At 43.0% G+C, this 23,825-nt stretch overlaps 1 protein-coding gene across 3 annotated transcripts in view; it reads left to right on the top strand.

Moving 5' to 3' along the window:
- The window catches only part of LOC138157996 (arf-GAP with GTPase, ANK repeat and PH domain-containing protein 3-like), a 36,984-nt gene extending 13,405 nt beyond the window's left edge, over positions 1–23,579 (top strand). Inside the window, exons 2-3 of one of the 3 annotated variants that reach the window (XR_011167529.1) lie at positions 18,678–18,810; positions 19,860–23,579. Coding sequence is in view for 1 of the 3 variants with exons in the window: in XM_069083834.1 (XP_068939935.1) it covers positions 19,860–19,876 (17 nt within the window). In the remaining 2 variants the exon portion in view is untranslated. Of the gene's footprint in view, positions 1–16,839; positions 18,811–19,859 lie in introns of those variants that run through there. The other 2 variants (XR_011167528.1, XM_069083834.1) reach the window with 2 other exon arrangements.
- Positions 23,580–23,825: the final 246 nt, after the last annotated feature.

Genomic DNA, 23,825 nt, shown 5'->3' on the forward strand with positions numbered 1-23,825 from the left:
TTCTGGATAGATAATGTACTTGAAAGTACAGATACTTTGGAGAGGCCTCATACCTTTAACCCTTTCAAGATAACAACCTGTATTTAAGTTAACATCTTAGCCTGAATAAAATCACCTGAAAGATGACTTTAAGGCTGAAGGATAGGAGGGAGGAAAGAGACCTTCTTTGTCTTTTAAATTCAAAGAGGCTTTTTTTTTGCCACTAAAAATCACTTCTTTTATTTTTTTTCCCTTAAAGTGCTTGCACCAGCAGGATTTGAGGAATACAACTTCTCTGATCAGTCAATCAATGTTTATTCATGGCTTTCATGCCCAGCCCAGTGCTATGAAAAAAGACTTGAAATGGGTTCCCTGCCAGTAATCATTTAGTTGAAGAGTCAGGTACAAATGGAGCAAACACGAAATAATTAATGAACTAAAAGTTATTCTATATAATGGGATTAAAGAATAATATAACAAAGTGATGAATTGTGCATTACAGATCATTAGAGAAATGGATTGTATTAATAAGGTGCTGCTTATATAGGGCAGACATAGAAAAAGAGATAGGGAAGGGAGAGTTCTTCAGGGAAAATTAATAGGGGATTGGAGTAGGATATGGATAAGTAGAAAGAGGAAAGAACATGGCGGGTTAGGGGGAGACAAGATGAAAGGAACTTTGAGTGGGGGGAGATGACAGCCAGACTAGAACACATGAGTAGGTGTAAGTGCTAATATTTGTACAGGAACCTTCTGAGCCCATCTAGTCCAAGTGCTCTCAATTTACAGATGAGGAAACTGAGACTCTGAGAGGTTACTGAAGGACTTGGCAGGGGGTCACAAAGCTAATAAGAGTCAAGAGGCTCTATTCACTATGGCAGCCATGGTAGAAAGGGATTTTTCCCCTTTTTGTATCCCGTTGCCTTTGGAGGCAGGGAGATAGTTGTAGTGTTTGTGCTTTTGCATGGATCATCATGAAAGCTGGAAGTGAGGACCCTAGACATGAGAGGTCTAAAGGTAGAAGGGACTTCTGAGGTCACCTAGCCCAACTTCCTTATTTTATAGATAAGAAACCTAAGGGGTTAGTGACTTTCCCAAGATTGCAGATAGCAACAGAGCTGAGCTTTGAACCAAGGTCCTTAGACTACAAATCCAGAGCTCTTTCCATTGTGCCTTGAATTTATCATGGTGTAGGGAGAAGAGTATTGGACTTGGAGTCAGTGGGGCTGCATTCAAAGGTTATCTCAGTGCTTGACTAGGTATAACATCATAAGTCATTCTATCTTTCTCTCCAAACCTGTTTCCTTTTCTGTGCAATGAGGGGGGTTGGATTAAATGACCTGAGGTCCAATCATTTCAGTTCCAAGTCTTTTGTCCTAATTCTGTGAGTTTGGAGATCATCTATATTATTTTTTGAAATTCTGAACTTAAAACACCAAATAAAGAGAGCATTTCCATATACATTGAAGAACAAGGGAAAAAAAGATTGTGCATGAAACTGCAAATCCATTTTGTAGAGGTTGTTTTACTTTCGAAGTGTATAATAAATTTAGCATATAACTTTCAAGGCTGTCCTGCTTGCCTATGATTCTTTCTGACCTTCTTCCTGTTCTCGTCTGTTTTTGGTGTTGGGATACCCTATCCTCATCTCCACTTTCCCTTCCTTTTCCTCCTGTTTTATTCTCACATTCTCCTTATGGGCCCTCATTCTCAACCCCACTTCTCTTGACCAACACATTGACCATTATTTTGGCCTTAAATGCCAATTTTTCCTTATTGATTAACATGGACAGTTACTCTCTGTCAGTTTCCTGAGTTGCAAAATGAGGTCATAGTATTAACTTCCAGTGGAAAAAAGGAAAAATAAAACCCTTGTAACATATCCATATAGTTAAGCAAAATATATGGGTCACATCCAAAAATGTTATTATTTCTCACTTTGTAACTTAAGTTCAGCACTTGTCTGTCAGGAAGTGGGTAGCATGTTTCATCATCCATTCTCTCCTTGATTTATCAGAATTCTTAAGTCTTTCAAGGTTATTTTTCTTTACAACGTTTTTATTGTTCTCTTGGTTCTGCTCATTTTACTTTATCAGGTCAGACAGGTCTTTCCAGGTTTCTCCAAAATCATCGTGTCTTAAAGTATAATAGTATTTCGTTACAAAAATATACCATAATTTGTTTAGTTATTTCCTCAATCGATGAATATCTCCTTTGTTTCTGGGTTGGGTTTCTTTGATTTTGGGGTTTTTTTTTTTGCCACTACAAAACTGCTGCTCTAGATATTATTGCACATGTAAGTTATTTTCCTCTTTCTTTGGGTAGCTGCTCTCCTAACTCCCTTGTTTCACAGATGAGGAACCTGTGGCTCAGAGTGATTAAGTAATTTACCTGGGGTTATACAGGCAGTAACTGGCAGATTTGGTGTTAGGATGCAAATCTGCCAGCCCCATTACAGTGCCTTCCTGCTTCTTCCCAGTTCTTGTACCAGCTGCCCCAATATCCTTTTACTTGTTACCACCTAACATCATTCTAATTTGGGGCAAGTTTCTTAATCTCTCAAAGTCTAGTTATTTTGTATTAAAAATAGTAAATAAAATAAAATAAAATTCTGCCTTATCTGGTACTGCCCCTTGCAGTTTGTTGTTGTTTTTTCTCACTCTGAACCACGCTTCTTCTCTTGAGGAGTCACATACTGGCCATTATTTTGGCCTGGAATACAAAGTCATCCTTACTGGTTAACATAGACAGATCAATTACCCTCTGTCACTGTTAGTTTCCTGTTCTGTAAAATGGGACCATAGGACTGTAGAAGGATTGTAGATTGAGATCTGGGTCCATCCAGGCCGACCTTTTCATTTTCTGACTGACGATACCCAGAGGCTCAGGGAGATTGTGATCTTAAAAACAGTAAATAGTGAAGCAGAGATTCAGACATTTGTAGTACCTGCCTAGAAGGATTGTTGTGAGACTAACATGAGATAAGATGAGGAAAGCACTTTATAAACTTTAATCAATAATGTCTAAATGTTATCATACTAATTAATAGTAACTCACTCAGAGGACTTCCAAATGTTATCTAAACAAGATTTTCCTGAACCAAATACAACTGTCAGTCTTCCACCACCCCCCAAAAAAACATCACTTTCTATAATCATAATTTGAAAAAAAAGCAAAAATACCCTCACAAAAAGCGTGTGTACACAAGTGAATCCCACTCTGCTGCCTTATTGTTGCCCAGGGGTAATTCTAGAGTCTCATAGCCTGTGCCAACAGAAGCTCTGGTAGCCTCCATCAAGCATCCTTGCTCAGTTTAGGGTCTGTCATCCCCACCTTGGCCGCTGGGTGATGACCTTTTAGACTACAACAGCCCTCAAATTTCACCTCTGAAGTTACAGAAGAGACAAAGCACTGACTCCCAAGAGTCACAGATCCGATGACTCAGAATACTGAAGTGAGTTTGTAGCAGAATCCTTTTCGTTTCATATCCTGCTGGTCTTTCTGAAATATCACCTGATTTGTTTATTGCCCGGTAGCTTTGTGTGTCTTTTGTTTTGGTACTTTGTGTTCCTGAGAACATTAGGGAATGTCCACCTGGACATTTTGTCCAAGCCCTCTTGTGTGTGAGACTCTCATCTGTGCTTAAAAAAAAAATTTAACCAGCATTTATTTTCTTTCCCACCCACCTACTCTTCCCCTTGAAGAAAAACAAAACCCATGTTACACGTAAACATAGTCTAGCAAAACGAATACCCACATTGGCCTTGTCCAAAAATGTGTGTGTCTCATTCTGCATATTTAGTCCATCTCTGTTGGGAAGTGAGGAACATTCTATCCATTATTGGTCATGTCTTGTAAGTCCCTCATAGAAAACCCAGCCTGTGAGTTGGAGAGTTTTCTTCCTCTGATTTTCTTTTTTGAGGTTAGTTGTACATATGTTAATTCCTCCAGCTCAATTCATGATTATTCATCTCCTTTTCTGGTTATACTTTTACTTATTGATCTTCCATATCAGTTCTTTCATATTAGCCATTATTGGTAATATGATGTGGCCCATAAACACCCACTGTCTATTACTCTTTGGATTATTTGTAATTTTGATTCAGCCAAGATCCTAGTGTTTCATGATTCAGTATCTTATAATATCATCAAGAGATTCTGTTGGTGTTAAGGAAATGGACTTTTGCAGCGTGGAGTATTTGAGGATCATTGTAAGTGCTTCATAATTTCCCAAATACCATATATAGGTCAAACTCCTTCTCTTCTGGGCCCCTAGGCTGTTAACCCTCTGTGTTGGCTCTTCCATAACATCCTTATCAGTGAGCTAATATGATGGGCTACATATCCTGTCTTGAGCAAAAAAATGAACTTTTCATCCAATTTGTTTTTTTTGAATGGATGATTAAATGAGCCCTTTTCATAGGGAGACACAAGGTATGTTATACACCCAGGTTGGTGGTAGCACTCAGGATTATCTCATTATCAGATTATAGCTCTGTCTAGTCTATCTCCTCCAGCTCCTTCATTTTACAGATCTTAGCACAAGAGTATAACTTTAATATATGTTTGGGAGACACTTTCTCTCAGAACAAAACCTCCAAAAGCTGCATTTTATTCAGTGTAGTCAAAAGCTTTTTTAAGAAAATCAATAAATACAATAGGCTCTTACATTCCTTATCCTTCTCAGTCAGTGGTTTGACCTAAAAGATGTGGTCTGCTGAAAATCCCTCTGTGAAAGCCTTCTTACTTCCTTCTTAGGTTTTCATCAGAGATACCCACTGTCCTTACTTGGACCACTCTCACAAAGGCTTTATAGGAATTAGAAAGTAGGAATGTGATCATCATAAACCCCTATTGGAGACAGAAGGTACCTTTGAGGTCATCTGGTCAGGAGTTCTTAATGGTATTTGTGTCATAGACCTCCTTTGGCAGTCTGGTGAGGCCTGTGGACCCCAGGCCCAGGCTGGGGAAAGGTCCTCCGAACTCTTCTTATGTAAATGTACCCCCAGGAAAATAGAACAACAAAAATCATGCTTTTTAATCTTAAAAATCACTGATCCTTTAAGAAAGGACCCAATACAATTAACCATGTACCTTTGTGAATCCTCCAGCTATAAAATTCTAAGTTTAGTGTTTTTAAAATTTTGAATTTAAAATTAGAATTTTTGAAAATTCATAATTGAAGGAAATGTTAAGTTTCCATTAGAAGTTAGTGAAGATAAAGGTGAAATTTTATTTTCCCATCTAAGTTCCTAGACCGCCTGACATCCATCCATCTTTCTATATATCTATCTATCTACCTATGGAACTTGGATTAAGAACCCCAGTACTAGTCTACCCCTTCATTTTATTTTCCCATCCAAGTTCCTGGACCCCCTGACATCCATCCATCCATCCATTCATCTATATCTATCTATCCATCTATCTAACCATGGAACCCTAAGAACCCCAGATCTAGCCTATCCCCTTCGTTTTACAAATAAGGAAAGTAATGGCCAAAGAGATTCAGTGGGTAGAAGGTGGAGTACAGCCCAGACTGGAACCCAGGTTTTTTGTCCTCAAGTCCCAAGGAGGTTAAGGACAGAGACTTTTATCTATACAGGAATATTTATAGCAGTCCCATTTTGTTGTGGCAAAGAATTGGAAACAGAAAATGGCTCCCATCAATTGTGGAATGACCAAATAAAGTTTATAGTGTCTGGATGCAGTTGGATTTTACCTCTCCAATGAGAGATGGGGTCTATTCGGGAAGGCAGCAGAACCAGGAGAATAATTTCAGGACGACTCCCCCAACATGAGGGGAAACAACTCTGAGAGGCCTCTTTGGCTGAAAGCATCAGCCCCATCATGACTTCAAAAGACTGAAGGAAGCAGGTCATCCATCTCTTGTCTATTCACCAGAGATAGAGAAGCAGACTTGTTATCAGATAGATCATGGTCCTTATCTTTGATTTAGCTCAGCTACACGAAGGCTTCTATTTGGAGGAAGGGGCAGTATGGGGCAGTGATGGACATGGGGGAAAATGCATCAATAAAGCCTACCTAATTATAGGCAACAGTCTGGGTAGAGCACCGGGCCTGGAGTCAGCAAGACTTCAGTTCAAATGTGGCCTCTGACACTTACTAGCTGTGTGACCCTGGGAAAGTCACCTAACCTCCATTTGCCTCAGTTTCCTCAACTGTAAAATGGGGATAATCATAGTACCTACCTCTCAGTTGTTGTGCAAGATCAAATAACATAATAGTCATTAAAAAACCCAAAACGAGCCAAAAAGCCCTTGGTACTGTGTTTTGCATAGCAGGTTATTCCCTTCCCTTCCCCCAGTACGTTTAGATTTGTAAGCTCCGTGAGGGCAGGAAATGTCTTTTGCCTCTTTTTGTATCCCCAACTCTTAGCACTGTACCTGCTCATTCACCTGTCTTGTGCCTTAATCAAATCTTGATCCATTCAAAGGTGGGGAACCTGTGGGCTTCCACCATCTGGGTCCTCGGGTGTGGCCTTTTGACTGAGTCCATCAAATCCTTTTATTTAGGGGATTTGTTCTGTGAAGTCTGGATTCTGTCCAAGGGCCACACTTGAGGACCTAGAGGGCCTCAAGGCCACAGGTTCCCTGCCCCTGGCATATACTAGATTGTAGCCGGTTCAGTTTGGTTAATTCCAGGTCTACCTAGTGCAAGTGGAATCCTCTTAGGAGGCCCGGGATGCTCCCTCTCCCACCTTGTGTTACCCTAACAACAACAGCCATTTATGCAAGCTTTCTGTGTGCTAAGCCTTTTACAGATACTATCTCATTTAAGCCTTGCAGGTAGATATTATTATCCCCATCTTGAAGATGAGAAAGTTAAGGCAAAGACAGGTTAAGGAACTTGCCTAGAGTCATACAACTAGTACCGTGTTTCCCTGATAATAAGACCTATCCCGAAAATAAGCCCTCCCCTTACTGTGTAAGATTCCTCTAAAATAAGCCCTCCCCCGAAAATAAGCCCTATTGAGATTGCTGCTGTAGTGAAGGTGATCCCCTGTGCTACACGCTACATTACGGTACCCTCTGTATGTACCGTTCCCCCCCCCCTTCGTGAAACGCACGCTGCCGCGCTCCGAGCTGCATCCAATCAGAGCTGCAGCAGTGAGCGCGTCATCCTGTTCTTTATTGAATTCATTATTGAATAGAGGTACATTTTTTTGTTCACATTTACCTGTTTATTAAAATTGCTGTCAATGTTCATTAAAATAAGCCCTCTCCTGAAAATAAGCCCTCTGGTGTTTTTCTGTCCCAAAAAATTAATAAGACAGTGTCTTATTATCGGGGAAACACGGTAAGTGTCTAAGGTTAGGTTTGAACTCGGGTCTTCCTGAGTCCAGGCCCAGATTGCCTGGACAGGTTTGGTTACACTGAAAACTGGTCTTGCACAGGCCAAAGGAGGAAAGAGGGCCTCATTACAGAGCTCTGGAGAGGGAGGGAGAGACCCCCTAGCACAGTGGGACTGTTGCTGGTTCCCAGACCTCCGGGGAAGGAAGCAGTCACAATGAACTCTCCCCTCTCCTTCTGTGAGACTGAAGGGGGTATAGAGGTGTTTTGTTCTACTGACCAGATGTCCCCTTTTAAAGGCTATTTTAACACTTCCTTTGATCTGACCAGAGTGTAGGATTTTAGGATTTAGAGCTGGAAAGGGCTTTTGGCCCCTTCCTGGGATGGGAAGGAGGTACCGCTTCAAAATGAGAAACTTGTTTCCTTTAAAAAAAAAAAAGGCACTTTATCCAACTTCAAGCCCAGTCCACCAGTGTTTAAGCCCCTATTGAATGCCCTTGTAGAGCTGTGGGGGTGGGGAGGAGTAGAGGATGGACTTATTCGTTGCCCTCCTGGACTTGATTATATTATATCCTTAGAGAATCAAGACTGCCTCCCTCCTTCAACAGTAAGAATTTACTTGGGTCCTGTTTGAAATAAATTAAGCTCCTCTATTATCATGAGAAGCCCTTCTCTGAGGAAAGGTAGGAAAGAGTGAGCCATCCATGAGGTCCCAGGGAGAGGAGAGGTTAGATGAGAATGGGCTGGCACACCCGCCAAGTGGTGAAGAAGTCAGGCAGTCCTTGAGAAGGACAAATAACCAGTGCCATAATGGTGTGGCCCTCCCTGCTGGGTCTGGAAAGACTGAGGAAAGAGCTTGAGGAGGAAAGAGCCTTCTGGAAAAGCAGAGCAGTTAGAGATGAGATTATCTGGGATTCCCCCAGGGTGTCTCTGGGTGTATGGTTAAATATTTCCCAATTACTTGTTAAAAAAAATTGTAACACTAGTGTAAATTGACACTAGCCTCCAGAGATTAGGAAGGAGGCAGCACCCATTCCTTCCACACTGTTAATATGCTTTTATGCCTGTTGATATGTATAGACTCCTTGCAGCCATGGAGGGGGGTAGGGGTCAGGAGGTGCAGAGGCAAACCTCTTCTCCACCTATTTTTCTCAGATCCATCTTGGTCCCCTCCTTCCCAATCCTAGGCTAGTCATGAAGACTGTTTTCCCCACCCTTATTTTTAAGCTGGCTAGAACTACATTTTAAGTCGTCCTGTCTTGCTTTGAGTGTCATTGGCCGTCCATTGAGGCCTATAAAAACCCTTCTCAGACTAATGGTGGTTTAAAAAAAATTCATAATCAAAGGAAATGCTACATTTCAGTTTAGAAGTCAATGAAAATCGGATATAGCTTTTTTTTTCCCCATCAAAGTTCTTGGACCCCATGAAATATGTGTGTGTATACATGTAGACTTCAGGTTATGAAGTTTTGTGCCCCTGGAGTCTAGGACCGATGGGCAATAGGAAGGAGGAAGAGGAGAGAGAGAATTTGTCAGATGTATCGTAAGAGATCCACAGTATTTTCATTTGTTTTTCACTCCCTTCCCTAAAGACACAAGGGGGGAAAATCCTGGGGAAAAGAAAGGAAAATCTGAAACATAGTCATCTTCCTGTGGGGCCTGAAGGAAAATGGTGTCCTCTTGTCCAGCCTCCTCCCAGTTTAAAAGGGGATGCCTGGTCTAGCTACCTGGGAGGAGGAAGTCAGTCTAGGTGAGGGCTGGAGGAGAGGGTTACTGGGGCCTGGGAAGGGGAGCACTGTGGGGGTGGGGAGGACCTGCTTCTATGGAGTGACAGAAACAGAGTCACTGGCCCTCAAGAGAAGTGAGAGGCTCTTTCCAGCTCTTACTCAGTTGGTGAAGTCACCAGTGGGCTGAGCTGGGCCAGGGAGAGAGGCTGTGTTTGTCCGGGCCTGGTTCCCTCTATTTCCAAGACCCTTCTGATCTCTCCTTGCTAGGTACCACCTTGGCAATTCTCTAAGTCTTTCCAGTAGTTCTGGAAATGATACCTAATACCTGATGCATTATTTGATTGGGAAACTGCCCATTTACCCTACTATTGGGGAAGGGCTTGGCTCTCACTATAATGGAATTGTACTCTCTGTGATGGAATAATATCATACATTAAGAGAATATAAGGAAATGCAATGAATCAAAACCATTGATTCAGGAATTCATGCATTAAGAGGAGAAAGAACTTGATTACTTATATTAGCTAGGGATGGCCACCCAACCTTTGATCTCATAGATACAAAGGGAGTTCCACACCCTCCACCACCTCCTACAAGTCAACACCTATGCAGTTGGGGTCTTTGGGAGTTTGCTGGAGAGCTGAGAAATTAAGGGACTTGTACAGACTCATACAACCAGGATGTGTCAGGCAGGATTTGAACTTGTGATTTCTTCACTCAGTTATTTAATTATTTAATAATTTCGAAGCATGATACGAACATGAGCCCAACCATGTTTCTTGTGATAGTATATAAGTAAGAAAACTTGATGTGTGCGCAGAGGGACAACAAATTTGCAGTGGGGCTTAGTGAAATTGTTAATGTCTCTTTAATGTAAGCACTTATATAGAAGTAATACTTCTATGTATTTATATTAAATATAATACTTATACTTTATATAAAGTATAGCACATTTTTTAACGTGAAATAATTAGACATGGTTTTGTTTGGTCTGTTTTTCTCCAGTTTGCATTCATTAGGAATATTGGACCCTAGACCACCAAGGTCACCTAGTCCTCCATTCTATAGCTAGGACACCGAGGCCCAACTGAGCTGGGCCACTTTGCCCAAGATCACCAAGCTAGTTAAAGGAAGAACCAAGAGCGGGGCCTTCCATTCACAGCCCATGCTGCTGTAGTATTTTTTTTTTTCATGGTTAGGCTTTTTTTTTTTTTTACAAATTTATTTATTTTTTGTTTTTAACATTCACTTCTATAAGTTTTAAATTTTATCCACCTCCCTCTTCTCCCCCCCGCCTAGACTGCATGCAGTCTGATATAGGTCCTACATAATACATTCTTATTAAACAGATTTTCACAGTAGTCATGTTGTACAGAAGAATTAGAACAAATGGGAGGAACCATGAGAAAGAAAAAACAGAACAGAACAAAAAAAGAGAGCAAATAGTATGCTTCAGGCTCCGTATTTCTTTTCTTTGGATACTGTGTTATTTATTATTATTATTTTTAAGGCAATTGGGGTTAAGTAACTTGCTCAAGGTTACACGGCCGGTTATTTTTGTGTGGGTGCCAAGTATCTGAGGCCGGAACCAATCCCGGGTCTCCCGACGCCGGGGCTGACACTCTTACTCACTGCGCCACCTGGCCGCCCCTGCTGTATTATTTTTTAAGCTTGTCAGAAACAGCTAGGTTTTTAAAAAGCAAAGAAAGCCCATCTTCTCCATGGAAAACCTCTATCCTCTCCTGCCCAGGACTTGACACCACACAATAGACACTCCTTCCTTTCCTTCTCCCTCCCTTCTCCCATCCTTTTCCTTGTTCATTGGAGTGTATACTATATTTGAAGTGGTCAAAGCCCTGGGCCTAGAATCAGGAAGACCCAAGGTTCAAATACAGCCTCAGACGCTTCCTAGCTGTGTGACCCTAGACAAGTCACTTTACCTTTGACTACTTCAGTTTCCTCAACTGTAAAATGAGCATGATAATAGTGCCTGTTGTGAGACTCAAATGAGATATTTGTAAAAGAGCTTAGAGGATACATAGTAGGTGCTCAGTAAATACTTACTCTCAGTTATGTCCATGGCCTTGTGTTTGGAGCTGGCAGTGGAGGGAGAGAAGGGAACAGTTGTAAAAGATAGGGTCCCTGTACTCTGGGAGTTTTATTGGGGAGCTAAGGCCTTACACTATTCATAAAATATTTAAATAGTAAGAGAATGATCATAATAGCTCACATGCCATATATTCCAGTAGCACAAATTAAGTGGTAAGAGAATTAAGACACAGGCCAACTTCTTGTGAGCTGCTATGGTCAGAACGTGCTTCCTGGAAGCTATGCTTAAACTAGGCCTCAAAGGATAGATAAAATGTGGGAATGGAAGGGGTGGGAGGTGGGGAGCTCAGACAAGGCCTGGGAGTGAGATGGGCTTGGGAGACGTCGAGGCCTGGGCCTGGGCAGACAGGGAGGGTCCGACTGAGTGAAATCGAGGGTTCACTTTGGGGTATAATGGGATATGTTAATGAATTATTCACTTTGTGTACTGTACCTGTTGTGCGGTTTGCGGGTAGCAGTGTCTGTAGCAAGCACAGTAGAGATCCAGACTTGAGAGTCAGAAGTTCTTTGGTGACTTCCAGCTCTGCCCTTTACTTATTTTGTGACCCCAGAGTGACGCTCTTGTCAGCCTCTGAACCTTAATATCCTCATCGGAGAAATGGGGTTAAGACTGCTTGGGTTTGTGAGAAAAGTGTCATAAGCTGTAAAGCATTACAGAGGGTGTCCCCAAAACCTCAACACTTTGTTAACTTTAAATGTGCTGAGATTTTTGGAACACTCCATATAAAAGTGAGCCCTACCAGCTGGGGGACTCACATGTGGTTTGATGGTGGAGCTGAAGTTTTATGGGGAGTCTGCTTGTGGTGTGTCGTCATTGCTAGGAAACCTTAACCAGCTGGGCTTTTTGTAAATAAGTTTATTGTTGTTGAATAGACTTGGCCTTTGAATATGAGCTCCTTGAGGGCAGTAACCATATTTGTTGTTTGTGAAATTGTTTTTTGTTTTGGAGGCAATCAGGGTTAAGTGACTTGCCCAGGGTCACACTTCTAGTAAGTGTCTGAGGCTGGATTTGAACTCAGGTCCTCCCGACTCCCTGGCCGCCCAGTACTCTATCCACTTTGCCATCTAGCAGCCCCTGTTCAATTGCCTTGTGAAATTTCACACAGCATTAGGAAACATTAGTGCTGGAAGCAACTTTAGACATCCTTCATGATAGCATAGATACTGTGGTACAGTGGAGAATGCTGGATATATATATGAAGGGAGAGGACCTGAGTTCGAATTTATGCTGTGCCACTCTGTGACCTTGGACAAGTCCCTTCACCTCTCTGGGCCTCAGTTTCCCCATATGTAAAATGAGGGAGGTTGGACTTCATGGTCTAGGTTCCCTTCCGCTCTAGGTCTGTGTGCCTACATCTTATAATAAGAACACATTTCTTTTTGACATCTTATTTTTTGCCTCACACTCATTTCTGAGCATATGCCCTCCTCTCACCCTTCCCCAGGAGGCCATCCCCTGGAGCAGAGATTTATTAGGAAGTTGGGGGTGGGGAAGCAGTTAAGCCCAAAGCCAGCTGTCATTCCCAGCCCATCTGACCATACAAACAATTCACACCCGTGGTTCCCTCCTTCCTTAAGCTGGACCGAGCTGCATTTCCTCTGCTCTCTTCTGGGGCCTATCCTAAGCCTGGTGGTTGTTACACGGTGAAGAATGCGACTACTTAGCATTTTCCATTTGCAGAGTGATTTCTTCCCAGCTATCCTTGGAGAGGGAAGTAGGATTTTCTCCATCATAGACGCAGCAACTGAGTGAGTCTCTGGAAATTCAGACGACCTGGCCAGGGTCAGGCTGCAAACCCAAATCTCCCGACTCCAAATTTGGTGCCAGTTTTATTATAGCAGAGTCTCTCCCCCTCCCCTACTTTTGGTAAATGAAGGAACCCAGGCCCAGAAGAGTTCTGGGCTAAGGAGGGGAGTAGAATAATTAATAATAATAGCTAGCATGCCAGGCATGTACTAAGCATTTTGCAAATATATCATTTGATCCTCACAACAACCCTGGAAGGTAGGTACCATCATTACCCCCTTTTTACAGATGAGGAAACTGAGGCAAGCAGTGGTAAAGTGACTTGGCCAGAGTCACACAGCTAGGGAGTAGCTGAGGCTGAATTTGAACTCCGGTCTTCCTGGCTCCAGGTTCAGAACTCTCTACTGTACCATGTTCTTGTTTCATGCTTCGTTTTCAAAGAGGGCCAATGATATCACCTGGCCCCCTCGTGGAACCCAGTCTGTTGTCTTTGCTACCACCCTGCAGTACCTCTCATAGATATAGATAGGGGTCTTAATACATTTATTTCATTATGATGATGTGGTTCATCATGACCAAGGCACGAGATAAATTAGGTTAAGGAAAAAATCAGACTATGGGCAGGTAAGAATAAAAGGGGGTCCCCCTCTCCGACATTGTCTACTTTTCAGATCTGTGATAATGCTGCGATGCTGAAATGGGGCGGGTTAAAAATCTTCCTGGCTTAATTCTCTGAGCCTTTGGACCTGCTAGTGACAAAGGGGTGAATGCCCGTGAAGGTGGCAGGGTAGACTGGCTCCTGGCCCGAGCCCTATCTCAGAGGAAGATGGCGGGCCTGCACTCTCTTTCCTGGCCTCTGAGTACTTGGAGATTTCATTCGGTTTTCTCCCTTGTTCCTCCCCAGCGAGGTTCGCTGAGTCCGTGACCCCGTTTTCCTTGGTTCTTTTGTAATTCGTGTTGTAGCTTGGCACTTTCTGGCGCAGGTGTGTGTGTTGACTCAGTGTGCCTGTGGTATCACTTATCAGGGATGTGGGCAGAGACAAGCTGAAATTCCGTGTGAGGAGGAGGAGGAACGTCGGGAATGAAACTGGGCTGCTCCAAGGGGGGTGGGAACGCCAGACTTGAGGAGCAGCGGGGTGTCTGCTCCTGCCTGGGCCTCCTCAGCCACGTTTGCCGGGTCATGCCTTAGCTGGGCATGGCCCAGGCAGCAGCGTGTGTGGTTGTGGGTTTAAGGGAACTGGGAGTACTCCTCCTTACTCCAGAAATACTCTCCCCTTTCCTCCCTCCATTAGAGAGACAGCTCTTTAGGTTACCTCATTGTTCTCTCTTTTAAATTACAAATCCCCTTAGGAGGGGTAACACATTAAGCAGTTATTAATTATTCATACTGTAGATGACTGATTGGGAGCTTAGATGACTAGGGAGGTTGGTGGAAGGAGCAAATGAAGGACGGTTTTGCAGCATGTGGTTTTGCTAGGGAGGGAAGGTATTGGGGCATTGAGGTGGGCACCCACAGGCCTCTGGGCATCTGGCTGGATGGGACATCCAGAAGAGGGAGAGAATGTCACCGATGAATTTTGCCCTCCTGTCTCTCATTCTTGCCAACTTAGAATTGACTGGGCCAAATAAAGTGGTCAGACAAAAATACCCTAATCACTCACCATGCCTGCTTAAGAACACTGCTAGGAACCGGAAATTCAGAGACGAGTCCTCGACCTCCAAGGCTGACCAGGAAGTAGCCGAGGCTGGGCAAAGCCTGGAGTGACAGATGGCCTTAGGTGCCATGCTGAAATGTTTGTGTTTTATCATGTGGAAGTTGGGGGGAACGTATGTTCTACTCCAAGGACACAGGATCCAGCTTGATATTAAAGCTTATGTCTGCACTCAGACTTTTGGGATGCCCAGTATAATGCATTAAAAAAGAAATGGAAAGAAAAAAGAGAGAGCCGTGATAACACAGTTTTAGGGCAGGCTTCATAGGAGAGGTGGTGCCTGAATTGAGTTTTGAAAGGAATGGAAAGGTGGAAATGAGGCATGGGAAATGCAAACACTATGGAGGCAGGACATCATAGTAATGGGTTGGTAGAAATAGTAGAAGGGCGGGCAGGAGAAAGGTAAGCAGGGTGTAAAATTGTTTAGGGCCTTCAATGCCAAAGTATGAAAAGCATTTGTATCTCATCCTGTAGGCACTAGGGAGCCCCTGGTGGGTTTATAGGGAGGTGGTGACATCTGACCTGGGCCTTAGGAAGGCTATTTTGACAGCTGTGTGGAGGATGGAGAGAGAAGGGGAAGCCTAGCAGAGTCCAGGCAAGTGGTAAAAGCCAGACATGGGGCTCAGGCTGTGTTGAGAGGCCTCAGGGGGTTGGATGTGAGAGAGGGGAGGTGTAAAATTAACAAAAGTTGGCAACTGCTGGATGAGGGCTGGAGGAGGAAGAATTATGGGCAAGTCCAAGGTTATGAGCCCAGGTGACTGGGAGGATGCTTGTCCTCTCACCAGAAACAGGAAAGGGAAGAGAATAAGCATTTATACAGTGCCTACTGTATGCCATGCCCCCTGTGCTAAGCACTTTACAGATATCTCATTGATCCTTTCCACAGTCCTGCCAGGTGGGTGATGCTGTTATCCCCATCTTACAGTGGAGGAAACTGATGAAGGCAGTTGAAGTACTTGCCCAGCTAGTAAGTACATGAGGCTGAATTTGAACTCGGGTCTTTCCGACTCCAAGGCCAGCATTCCATCCATTGCACCACCTACTTGGCTGTAGTTGGGCAGCCCCAAGGGCAAGATAATGGGTTCCGTTTTGGACCTGTTGAGTTTGAAATGCGTAGAGGGCGTGTGGCTGGAGATTCTAACAGGCCTGGCAGTGCATGACTAGGGTGGGGAGAGGGGTTACCACTGGGTATATAGGTTTGGGAGTCATCTGCATAAAAGTGAGAATTGAGGGTGCTCATGGGAGTCTCAGGGGAGCCAGTATGGGGGGGGGGCGGTACCTGGACAAAGCCCTGGGAACCGCCGTAGTTAAAGACAGGAGGTGGAGGACGATCTTGAACCATCAGAAGAACCAAACCTTGTGCCTGCTGATGGGATACTGGCAGCAGTGTCCTCTGTCCCCCAGGAGGACAATGGGCATCTTAACTTTATTTGATTTAGTGCAGACCCGGCTTGAAGGCCTGTGCCCAGGATGCTTGTTAGGTTTCAGGTGGAAAGCAGCACCCGTTACCCTGTCCCGGTTAAGGTTCTGAGTTGTAGAAGCATGGGCTTGTGTGTGATGGTGGGGCCTGATGCCGTATCATCCTAGTATACCAGCGTTGAGATACGTCTTTCAGTAGAGGGAGATATCATGAGAGTGTAAGCGTCTTAAAGCAGGGACTGTCTTTTCTATCCTCAGCACTTAGCCCAGCTTGGCACATACCGTGTTTCCCCGATAATAAGACACTGTCTTATTATTTTTTTGGAAAGAAAAACACCAGAGGGCTTATTTTCAGGGGAGGGCTTATGTTGTCCTGCCTCAGCTCTCCTCCACGGCACTGCTGTCAATGGCGCCAGCAAGCAAATCACTGGGGAAGAACAGGATGACGCGCTCACTGCTGCAGCTCTGATTGGATGCAGCTCAGAGTGCGGCGTGCGTTTCACTGGGGGGGGGACGGTGCATACAGAGGGTACCGTAATGTAGCTTTTAGCGCAGGGGATCACCTTCACTACAGTAGCAATCTCAATAGGGCTTATTTTCGGAGGAGGGCTTTTTAGAGGAATCTTACACAGTAAGGGGAGGGCTTATTTTCGGGGTAGGTCTTATTATCGGGGAAACACGGGTAGTAGCATTTAATAAAATGTTTGCTGATTGATCTAGAGGTTAATTAAAATAATAAACATTTATATATTGCTTACTGTATGCCAGACACCATGATATAAACACTTTACAATTAATATCTCACTTGGTTCTCATGACAACCCTGAGAGGTAGATATTATTATTGTTCCCATTTTACAGATGATAATAACAATAACTAGCATTTATATCATACTTTAGGATTTACAAGCCCTGTGCATGTATAGTTATATCCATGCCTGATAACAACTCTCTAAGGTAGTTACCATTGTTATTATTATTCCCATTTTATGAATGAGGAAACTGAGACCAGGAGAGGTCAAGTGACTTGTCCAGCACTCTGTCCACTTTACCACCTAGATGTCTGGTGTAAGTCTCAGAAGGGAAAGTTGTCATTGAGTACCTAATTTTGGACTAAAAGAGCCATTGGTGACCGTGTATGATTGGTTTTGGGCAGTTAGGTGACACAGTGGAGAGAGTGCCAGACCTGGAGTCAGGAAGTCCTGAGTTCAAATGCAGCCTCAAACATTTGCTAGCTGTGTGACCCTGGACAAATCACTTCCACCCTGTTTGCTTCAGTTTCCTCATCTGTAAAGGAGTTGGAGAAAGAAATGGCAAACCACTGCAGTATCTTTGCCAAGAAAACACCAAAAGACTTGGATGTGACTGCATACCACTGTAACAGTTGATTGGTTTTTAACACCATTCCCCCAAACCCCACAAATACGATACCTGGCCCAACTTTTCTTTCTTCTTTTGCCATCTTTTGGTACCATTGGAACCCACTGAGTGCTGGCAGCAGGTTTACTTGGGGTAGGACAGTAGCATAGCCCCTGATTCTCTGAGCCCACTGGGCAGAATGCTCAGGGGCCTCGGAATTGTGTCAGATGTCCCCAGGGATTTGTCTGACGGTGTTTCTGTGTCGAGCCTTGTTTCAGGGCCCACAGAAAGCCTTGAGACTTCATAGGATCATAGGGTTAGAACTGGGAGAGACCTTTGGGGTCATCTATCTGGTCCAACTCCCTTATTTCATAAATGAGGAAACTTGTCTTGTTTGGGGTCAAATCCAGGCAGGTGGAAACCCTCCTTGGGAGCTCTTCCAGAAGTCCACGTTTAAGTGGTAAGGGCCAGAACTGCATGAGTGGACAAGGAAGGGAGGAAGAGGTAAGGCCTACTCTGGTATTACAGAAAGAGTATGGAAGTCAGAATCCAGAGACCTGGGTCCTGAAGGTCCTGACTCTGCTACCAGCCAGCTTTGTGGCCTCCAGCAAGTCATGTCCCTCCCTGGGCCTCCTCTGTAAAACTGAGGGGCTGAACCAGACGATTCCTAAGGACCCTTCTCGCTCCAAAAACTGATGATTATGTAGGCTTTGGGGACAAGGTCTTGAACCTACCTGTTATGCTCCCAAGGGGCTTTTTTTTAGAAAGATGTCACTTTATCCTGCGTTTCAGGGAGCTCATTGTCTGCGACTTGGGTTCCTGATGTGAGCTCCTTAAGAATTGGGACTCTGTCTGATTAAACTCTTTTTCCCTATATAGTAAGTACTACGACCCATTTGCTGATTCCTTAAACCCTCACTGGGACTGTGTTATCTCAGATCTTGTCCTCTCCTGAGACTGCCATATTTAGGATAGAATCATACAGAGAACATTAGAGGAAAGAACCAGGGACCCTTAGAGACCACGCAGTCCAGCCTGCTGCTCATTTTACAGAGGAGAAAACAGGCTGAAAAGAGGCTAGGAGCCTTGGTCCAAGGTCAACCGGCTCAGGTGGCAGAAGTGAACCAGAATCTAGATCTTTAACCCTAGTACTCTTTCCCATTATACAAGACTGACTCAAAGACTTGAATGCTGTCCTCTATCCAGGAATTGAATGGAATAAACATTAAGAACCTTCTGTGTGCCAGCCACTGTGCCAGGGGCTTTAAATATTACCTCATTGGATCATTGGTACTGTTATTATCCCTGTTTTACAGTTGAGGAACAAAGGCAGACAGGTTAAGAGACACATCCAGGGTCACACAGCTTGTAAGTGTCTGGGGCAAGATTTGAAATCGGGTCTTCCTGATTCCAGCCCTACCTCTCCATGGCACCACCGGGATCCTCTAGGTAACTCCCTCTGTTGTTTCATGTATGTCAGCCTGATCTCTAAATGATTCTAAGTTTCTTTAGGGTAGGCCCTGAAATGTTCATCTCTTCTATAGCACCAGGCACAGGGCTGTCTAGGGCTGCTGCTGGTCTTACAGGCTTCTTTTCTCTGTGGTATCATGGGAAGAGCAAAGACAGGCCGACAAAGACCTGGTCCAGCTGAGAACCATAGGGTTCCTCAGAAGTCACCTAGCCCGACCGGGAAACTGAGGCCCGGACAGAAGTGATGTCACATAGGTAATAACTGAAAAAGTCAGAATTTGGACAGGGTGCTTTGACTCTAGGTGCCACTTAGTTTGGGAAGGGGTCCTTAGGCTTCACCAGACAGACAAAGGAGTCCAGGATACAGGACTAGCAGATCTCCAACTCTGGTCCTCTCCAAAGACTCCTATTGGCATTAGATGGCCCTCCCCCACCTTTTTTTTTTTTTTTATCCCTGCCCTATAACCTAGAGCCAGAACTCCCCCTGTTCCTTGCCTAGAGACAGATTTTTCACTTTGGCTCATAAATTAGTCAAGAACCTGCCATGAGGCTTTCTGAGGAAAGCACTTGAGCGAGTGGAAGGTGTCCAGCTCCCTCCCTCCCCTTTTTTTCTCCCCAGGGTTTGCTTAGGGCCCCCAGCTCCTTCCTCCTATATTCATTCCCTGGCCACATCTCCAGCCTGAGCCTTGCTGAGACCAAAAGGAGAGATTTTGCTGCCACCTGGTGGACATGAGGTTGCCAAGCCGCCTTTTGCTTTCAGCCCACCCTCTAGGACATCGCAAGGAAATTGGCAGGAACGTTTGGCTTTTTCCTTGAGCACAGTTGCTCTCCAGGATTACAGAAGGATTTTTGGCTTTTAATTTCATTCTTCCTATCCCTCATTGTCTAAACTGAAAAACAGCTCAATGAAGGCTCCTTTTGGGTTGGGGAGGCTCCAGATGCTTACACGTCTTATTCTGGGTTTTAATTTTTATTGATGTCTTTTGCCTTTTAGATCTAAATATGTTCCTTCCCTTCCCTCTTTCCAGAAAGCCATCCCTTGTAACAAAGATTTAAAAAGAAAGAAGAAAAGCAATTCAGCAAAAGCAACCAACACACCAGCAGTGTCCAACAGTATATGAAACATTCCACAATATAATCCTTCCCTCTTCAGTGAAGGGTGCATTTCTCAATTCTTCCCCAGGTCCAAACTTGGCCTTTATAATTACATGGCATCCAGCATATGTAATCATTGTATATATTATTTTCCCGGTTCTCTTCCCATGTGTCTCAGAATCCTTTATATTCATACACTTGTAACCGCAATTTATTTAGCCATTCCCTAATTAATGGACAACTAATTTGTTCTCAGTTACCACAAAAGTGCTACCGTAAATGTTTTGGTGTATTATAGGATCTTTGACCTCCAGAGGGTGTATATGCTCAGTAATAGATCCTGTGAGTAAAAAGGTATGGGTTTTGTCACCTTTTTTGAAAGCATAATTCTAAATTGCTTTTCAGAATGTTTGGATCAGTTCACCACTCCACCAAAAATGTTTCATCATTTCATCATGCAAGCCATCCAAACTTTACCATTGCTATCATGTATCATCTTTACCAGTTTGTTGGATGCCATCTCCCCTGCCCCCCCTCCCTTTTTGCCTGTCACCAAATAGTTGATTTCTTCTTATAGGAAAGGCACCATGTAATTCTGACTGCCAAAGGCCTCTCTTGTCACAGTCCTCTAGAATCGTCATACCTTTGTTTTTCTTATAAACTTAAGATCTCAACAGACACCAGTAATCATACATCAAAGCTTCCATAATTTTGTTATTTGAATATTCTGCTAATGCAGATGGCAGACCCTCTGTGACTTAGTAGGTGGTCTTTGAAAGTTGCTATGACCAAAAAAAAAAAAATCTCATTTACTCTGTGGCTAACCTGGCAGTGAGCCTCTTTGAATTTCGCTTGACTGGTCACCTCAAACAGCAAACATAACTGGGCTCAAACAAAATGAGAAATAAAAACCCAGAAAAATGTAAAACTCCAAGCCATCTATAGGTTTTATTTTTAAAAGAAAAGCTATAAAATAATTTTTTTCAGTCATGTCTAACTCTTTGTGACCCCATTTGAGGTTTTCTTGGCAAAGATACTAAAGTGGTTTGCCATTTCCTTCTCCAGCTCATTTTACAGATGAGGAAACTGAGGCAAACAAGGTGAAGTGGCTTGCCCAGGGTCATATAGCTAGTGAGTGTCTGAGGTCAGATTTGAACTCAGGTCTTCCTGGCACCAGACTTGCAACTGTATCCACTATATCGCCTTGCTGCCTAACAATAACAACAGTAATCATAATAGCCATTAAATGCATCTTGGAGCACAGGCCACTGAGCCTAGAGTCAAGAAAACCTGAGTTCAAATGTGGCCTCAGACACCTATTAGCTATGTCACCTTGGGTAAATCATTTAACCTCTGTTTGACTTAATTTCCTCAACTGAAAAATGAGGGTAATAACAGCACCTACCTCTCAGGATTGTGAGGATCAAATGAGATAATAGGTACTGTATTAGCTCTTAGTCCCCTCCATTATTTCTCTGAATATTTCCCAATTTGGGCATATATAAAATCTGGATACTAAAGAGTTTTAATTTGTATCGTTTTGTGATCTTGGGCTTGGCCAACACTAATCCTTTGTGTGCATTTGGTTCTGTTTCTAAGGTCTCTATTCTCTTCTCCTTATCTCTTTTTCTAAATTTTACCCAGGACCCAGGATGGGTTTGAGAATTATGTACTTTGAAATCTGGCAAGGCTAGTCTCCCTATATCCTTCTCCCCTGACCCTCCAATACGCTTAAGTTTTTTTGTTTTTGCATCACCCTCTTTATTAGGAGATTCCTTCATTTAGTACATTCCCAAAATAGGCAAAGTTTATAATCCACTCATCTTGTCCAAACTACTCAGGCTTACTTGTTTTTTCCATATGCATTTTAACATTCAACTTTATTTTTGGTGTAACTTTTGTTTTACTTGTTTTTTTCCCAACTGACAAGCATTTCTTTTCTCCTTCTCCTTGAGGGGAAAAAAAACAATTCCTTTTACAAATATGCATAGTCAAGAAAAACATTCCCAAATTTACCTCAGGCAATATATCTCCCTTATCTTGAGGACATTAACCTCCAGACGGGATTGGTAGCCTGATTTGAAATTAGGCCTCTGGAATCTTGACTAATTGAATTCTGATTGCATTGATCAGGTCTCTTCCAAAAGTTTTGTCTTCACAATGTTATTACTCTATAAATTGTTCTAGTTTCACTTACTTCACTCTGCATCAGTTCACACAAGTCTACCCAGGTTTCTTTTGTTCATCTCCTTTCCTTTCCTCCTTTTAGCCACTGACAGACCAGAATCAGCATGGAAGCATTAATCAGCTCCAATTCTGAGCTGGACTAGGTAACCCTTCCTTAGGCAGTTTGGGGCCTTACCACAAGGTGAGCAGCAACATCGAGGGGGTAGACCACCACACCTTCCCTTTCATAATTTTTTACATTTATATACCATAATCTAGCCATTCTGTAGTGTATTTCCAGCTCTTTGCTACTACAAAAAGAATTCCTTATAAGTTTGTACATAAGGGTTCTTTTCCACTTTGTCTAACTCTCAGGGGTGTTACTTCATCTAATTCTTTAAATTGCCCATTGGCATTTTTGTTGATGCTGCTTTTAAGTCTCTAAGTTAATTTGGGGGAAGTATTGGTATTTTTACTGTTTTAGTTCAACGTATCCACTTGTAGGCTTTAAATACTTCATTCTTTATTTCTGTCAAAGTCATCTTAATATATCTTTATATAAGTCTGACAAGTGTCCTGGTAGGTTGATACCTGGATAGTTGATAAAATTTATCTTATCATTATTGTAAGTCGTATTTGTGTTTCTGTCAGTTTCCCAGTTTTTGTTAGTGACCTATAAAATGCATTTGATTTTGTAGAGTTACCATCAGTATTTCACATACGTCATTGCTTAACTCAAATTATTTTGGCTCTTGGATTTTCCAGGTATACAGTCATGTGGATATGTTAAGTTCTTTACAAGTGCTTTTAGTCTCCTTAATTCTTTTCTTTATTCCTTATTGTTATAGCTAAGATTTCTAAAACTACATCAAATACAAGTAGTGAATATCCAACTAGAAACACCTCTGTCTAGTTGAAATCCTAATGTATATAAATCTGCAACTAGACTTCATATGTGACATTTTCAGAGTACGTTGGTCATTCAGTGAAGAAGGTAGGGCTTCTCCCTATCTACCAGGGAGAAATTTGAGGCTCAGCCTGGTTTAAGTGACTGTTCTCACATCACCTAGCACCTGGCTACAGCCAGGATAGATCTCTCTGCTTCTGAAATTCATAGCCTTCCAGTGCTGGTTTTCCATTTCTCTTTTCCCTTCTCTCCCTGTCCTTATCTCTCCTGCCTCTTCCCACCTCTCCCTCCCTTTCCCTCTTTTCCTCTTCTCCCCTCTCCTTTTCCCCTCCCTCAGATTCATTGGGGTAGAGAAGTTATCCATTCCTGTCATTGCTGGGCTTTCTGTGCCCCTGCCACTAGTGACCTCTTCAGAGTCTCTCTGATGACAGGATGCAGGTAGCCTTATGGATCCTAGAACCTTAGGGAATCCAGTAGCATATAAAGGAGCATGGGAAGACTTTCCTTGAACTGATGCAGAGTCAGTAGACAGAACCAGGAAAACAATATACACAGTGACTAAAACAACACAAATGGGAATAACAACAACAAATTTGAAGCCAAATTCTGCAAAAAATTATAATAACCAAACCTGTTCTCCAAAGAAGAGATATAAGAAGGCTCCTCCCTCTGTTTAATTTAATTTTATTTGCAGAGAATATGGAATGTGAAGCACTGTATAATAATGTCAGAATTTTTTCAGTATGTTTGTTAGTTTTGCTGAACTATTTTCCCCCCTCTCTTTTATTCTTTATCATAGGGTTTCTTAATCTTTTTGTATGTCATG

Source organism: Petaurus breviceps, unplaced genomic scaffold, assembly GCF_028583685.1.
Source record: "Petaurus breviceps papuanus isolate PSGF00001 unplaced genomic scaffold, PetGlider_PUasm1.0 115, whole genome shotgun sequence".
Lineage (NCBI taxonomy): Eukaryota > Metazoa > Chordata > Mammalia > Diprotodontia > Petauridae > Petaurus > Petaurus breviceps.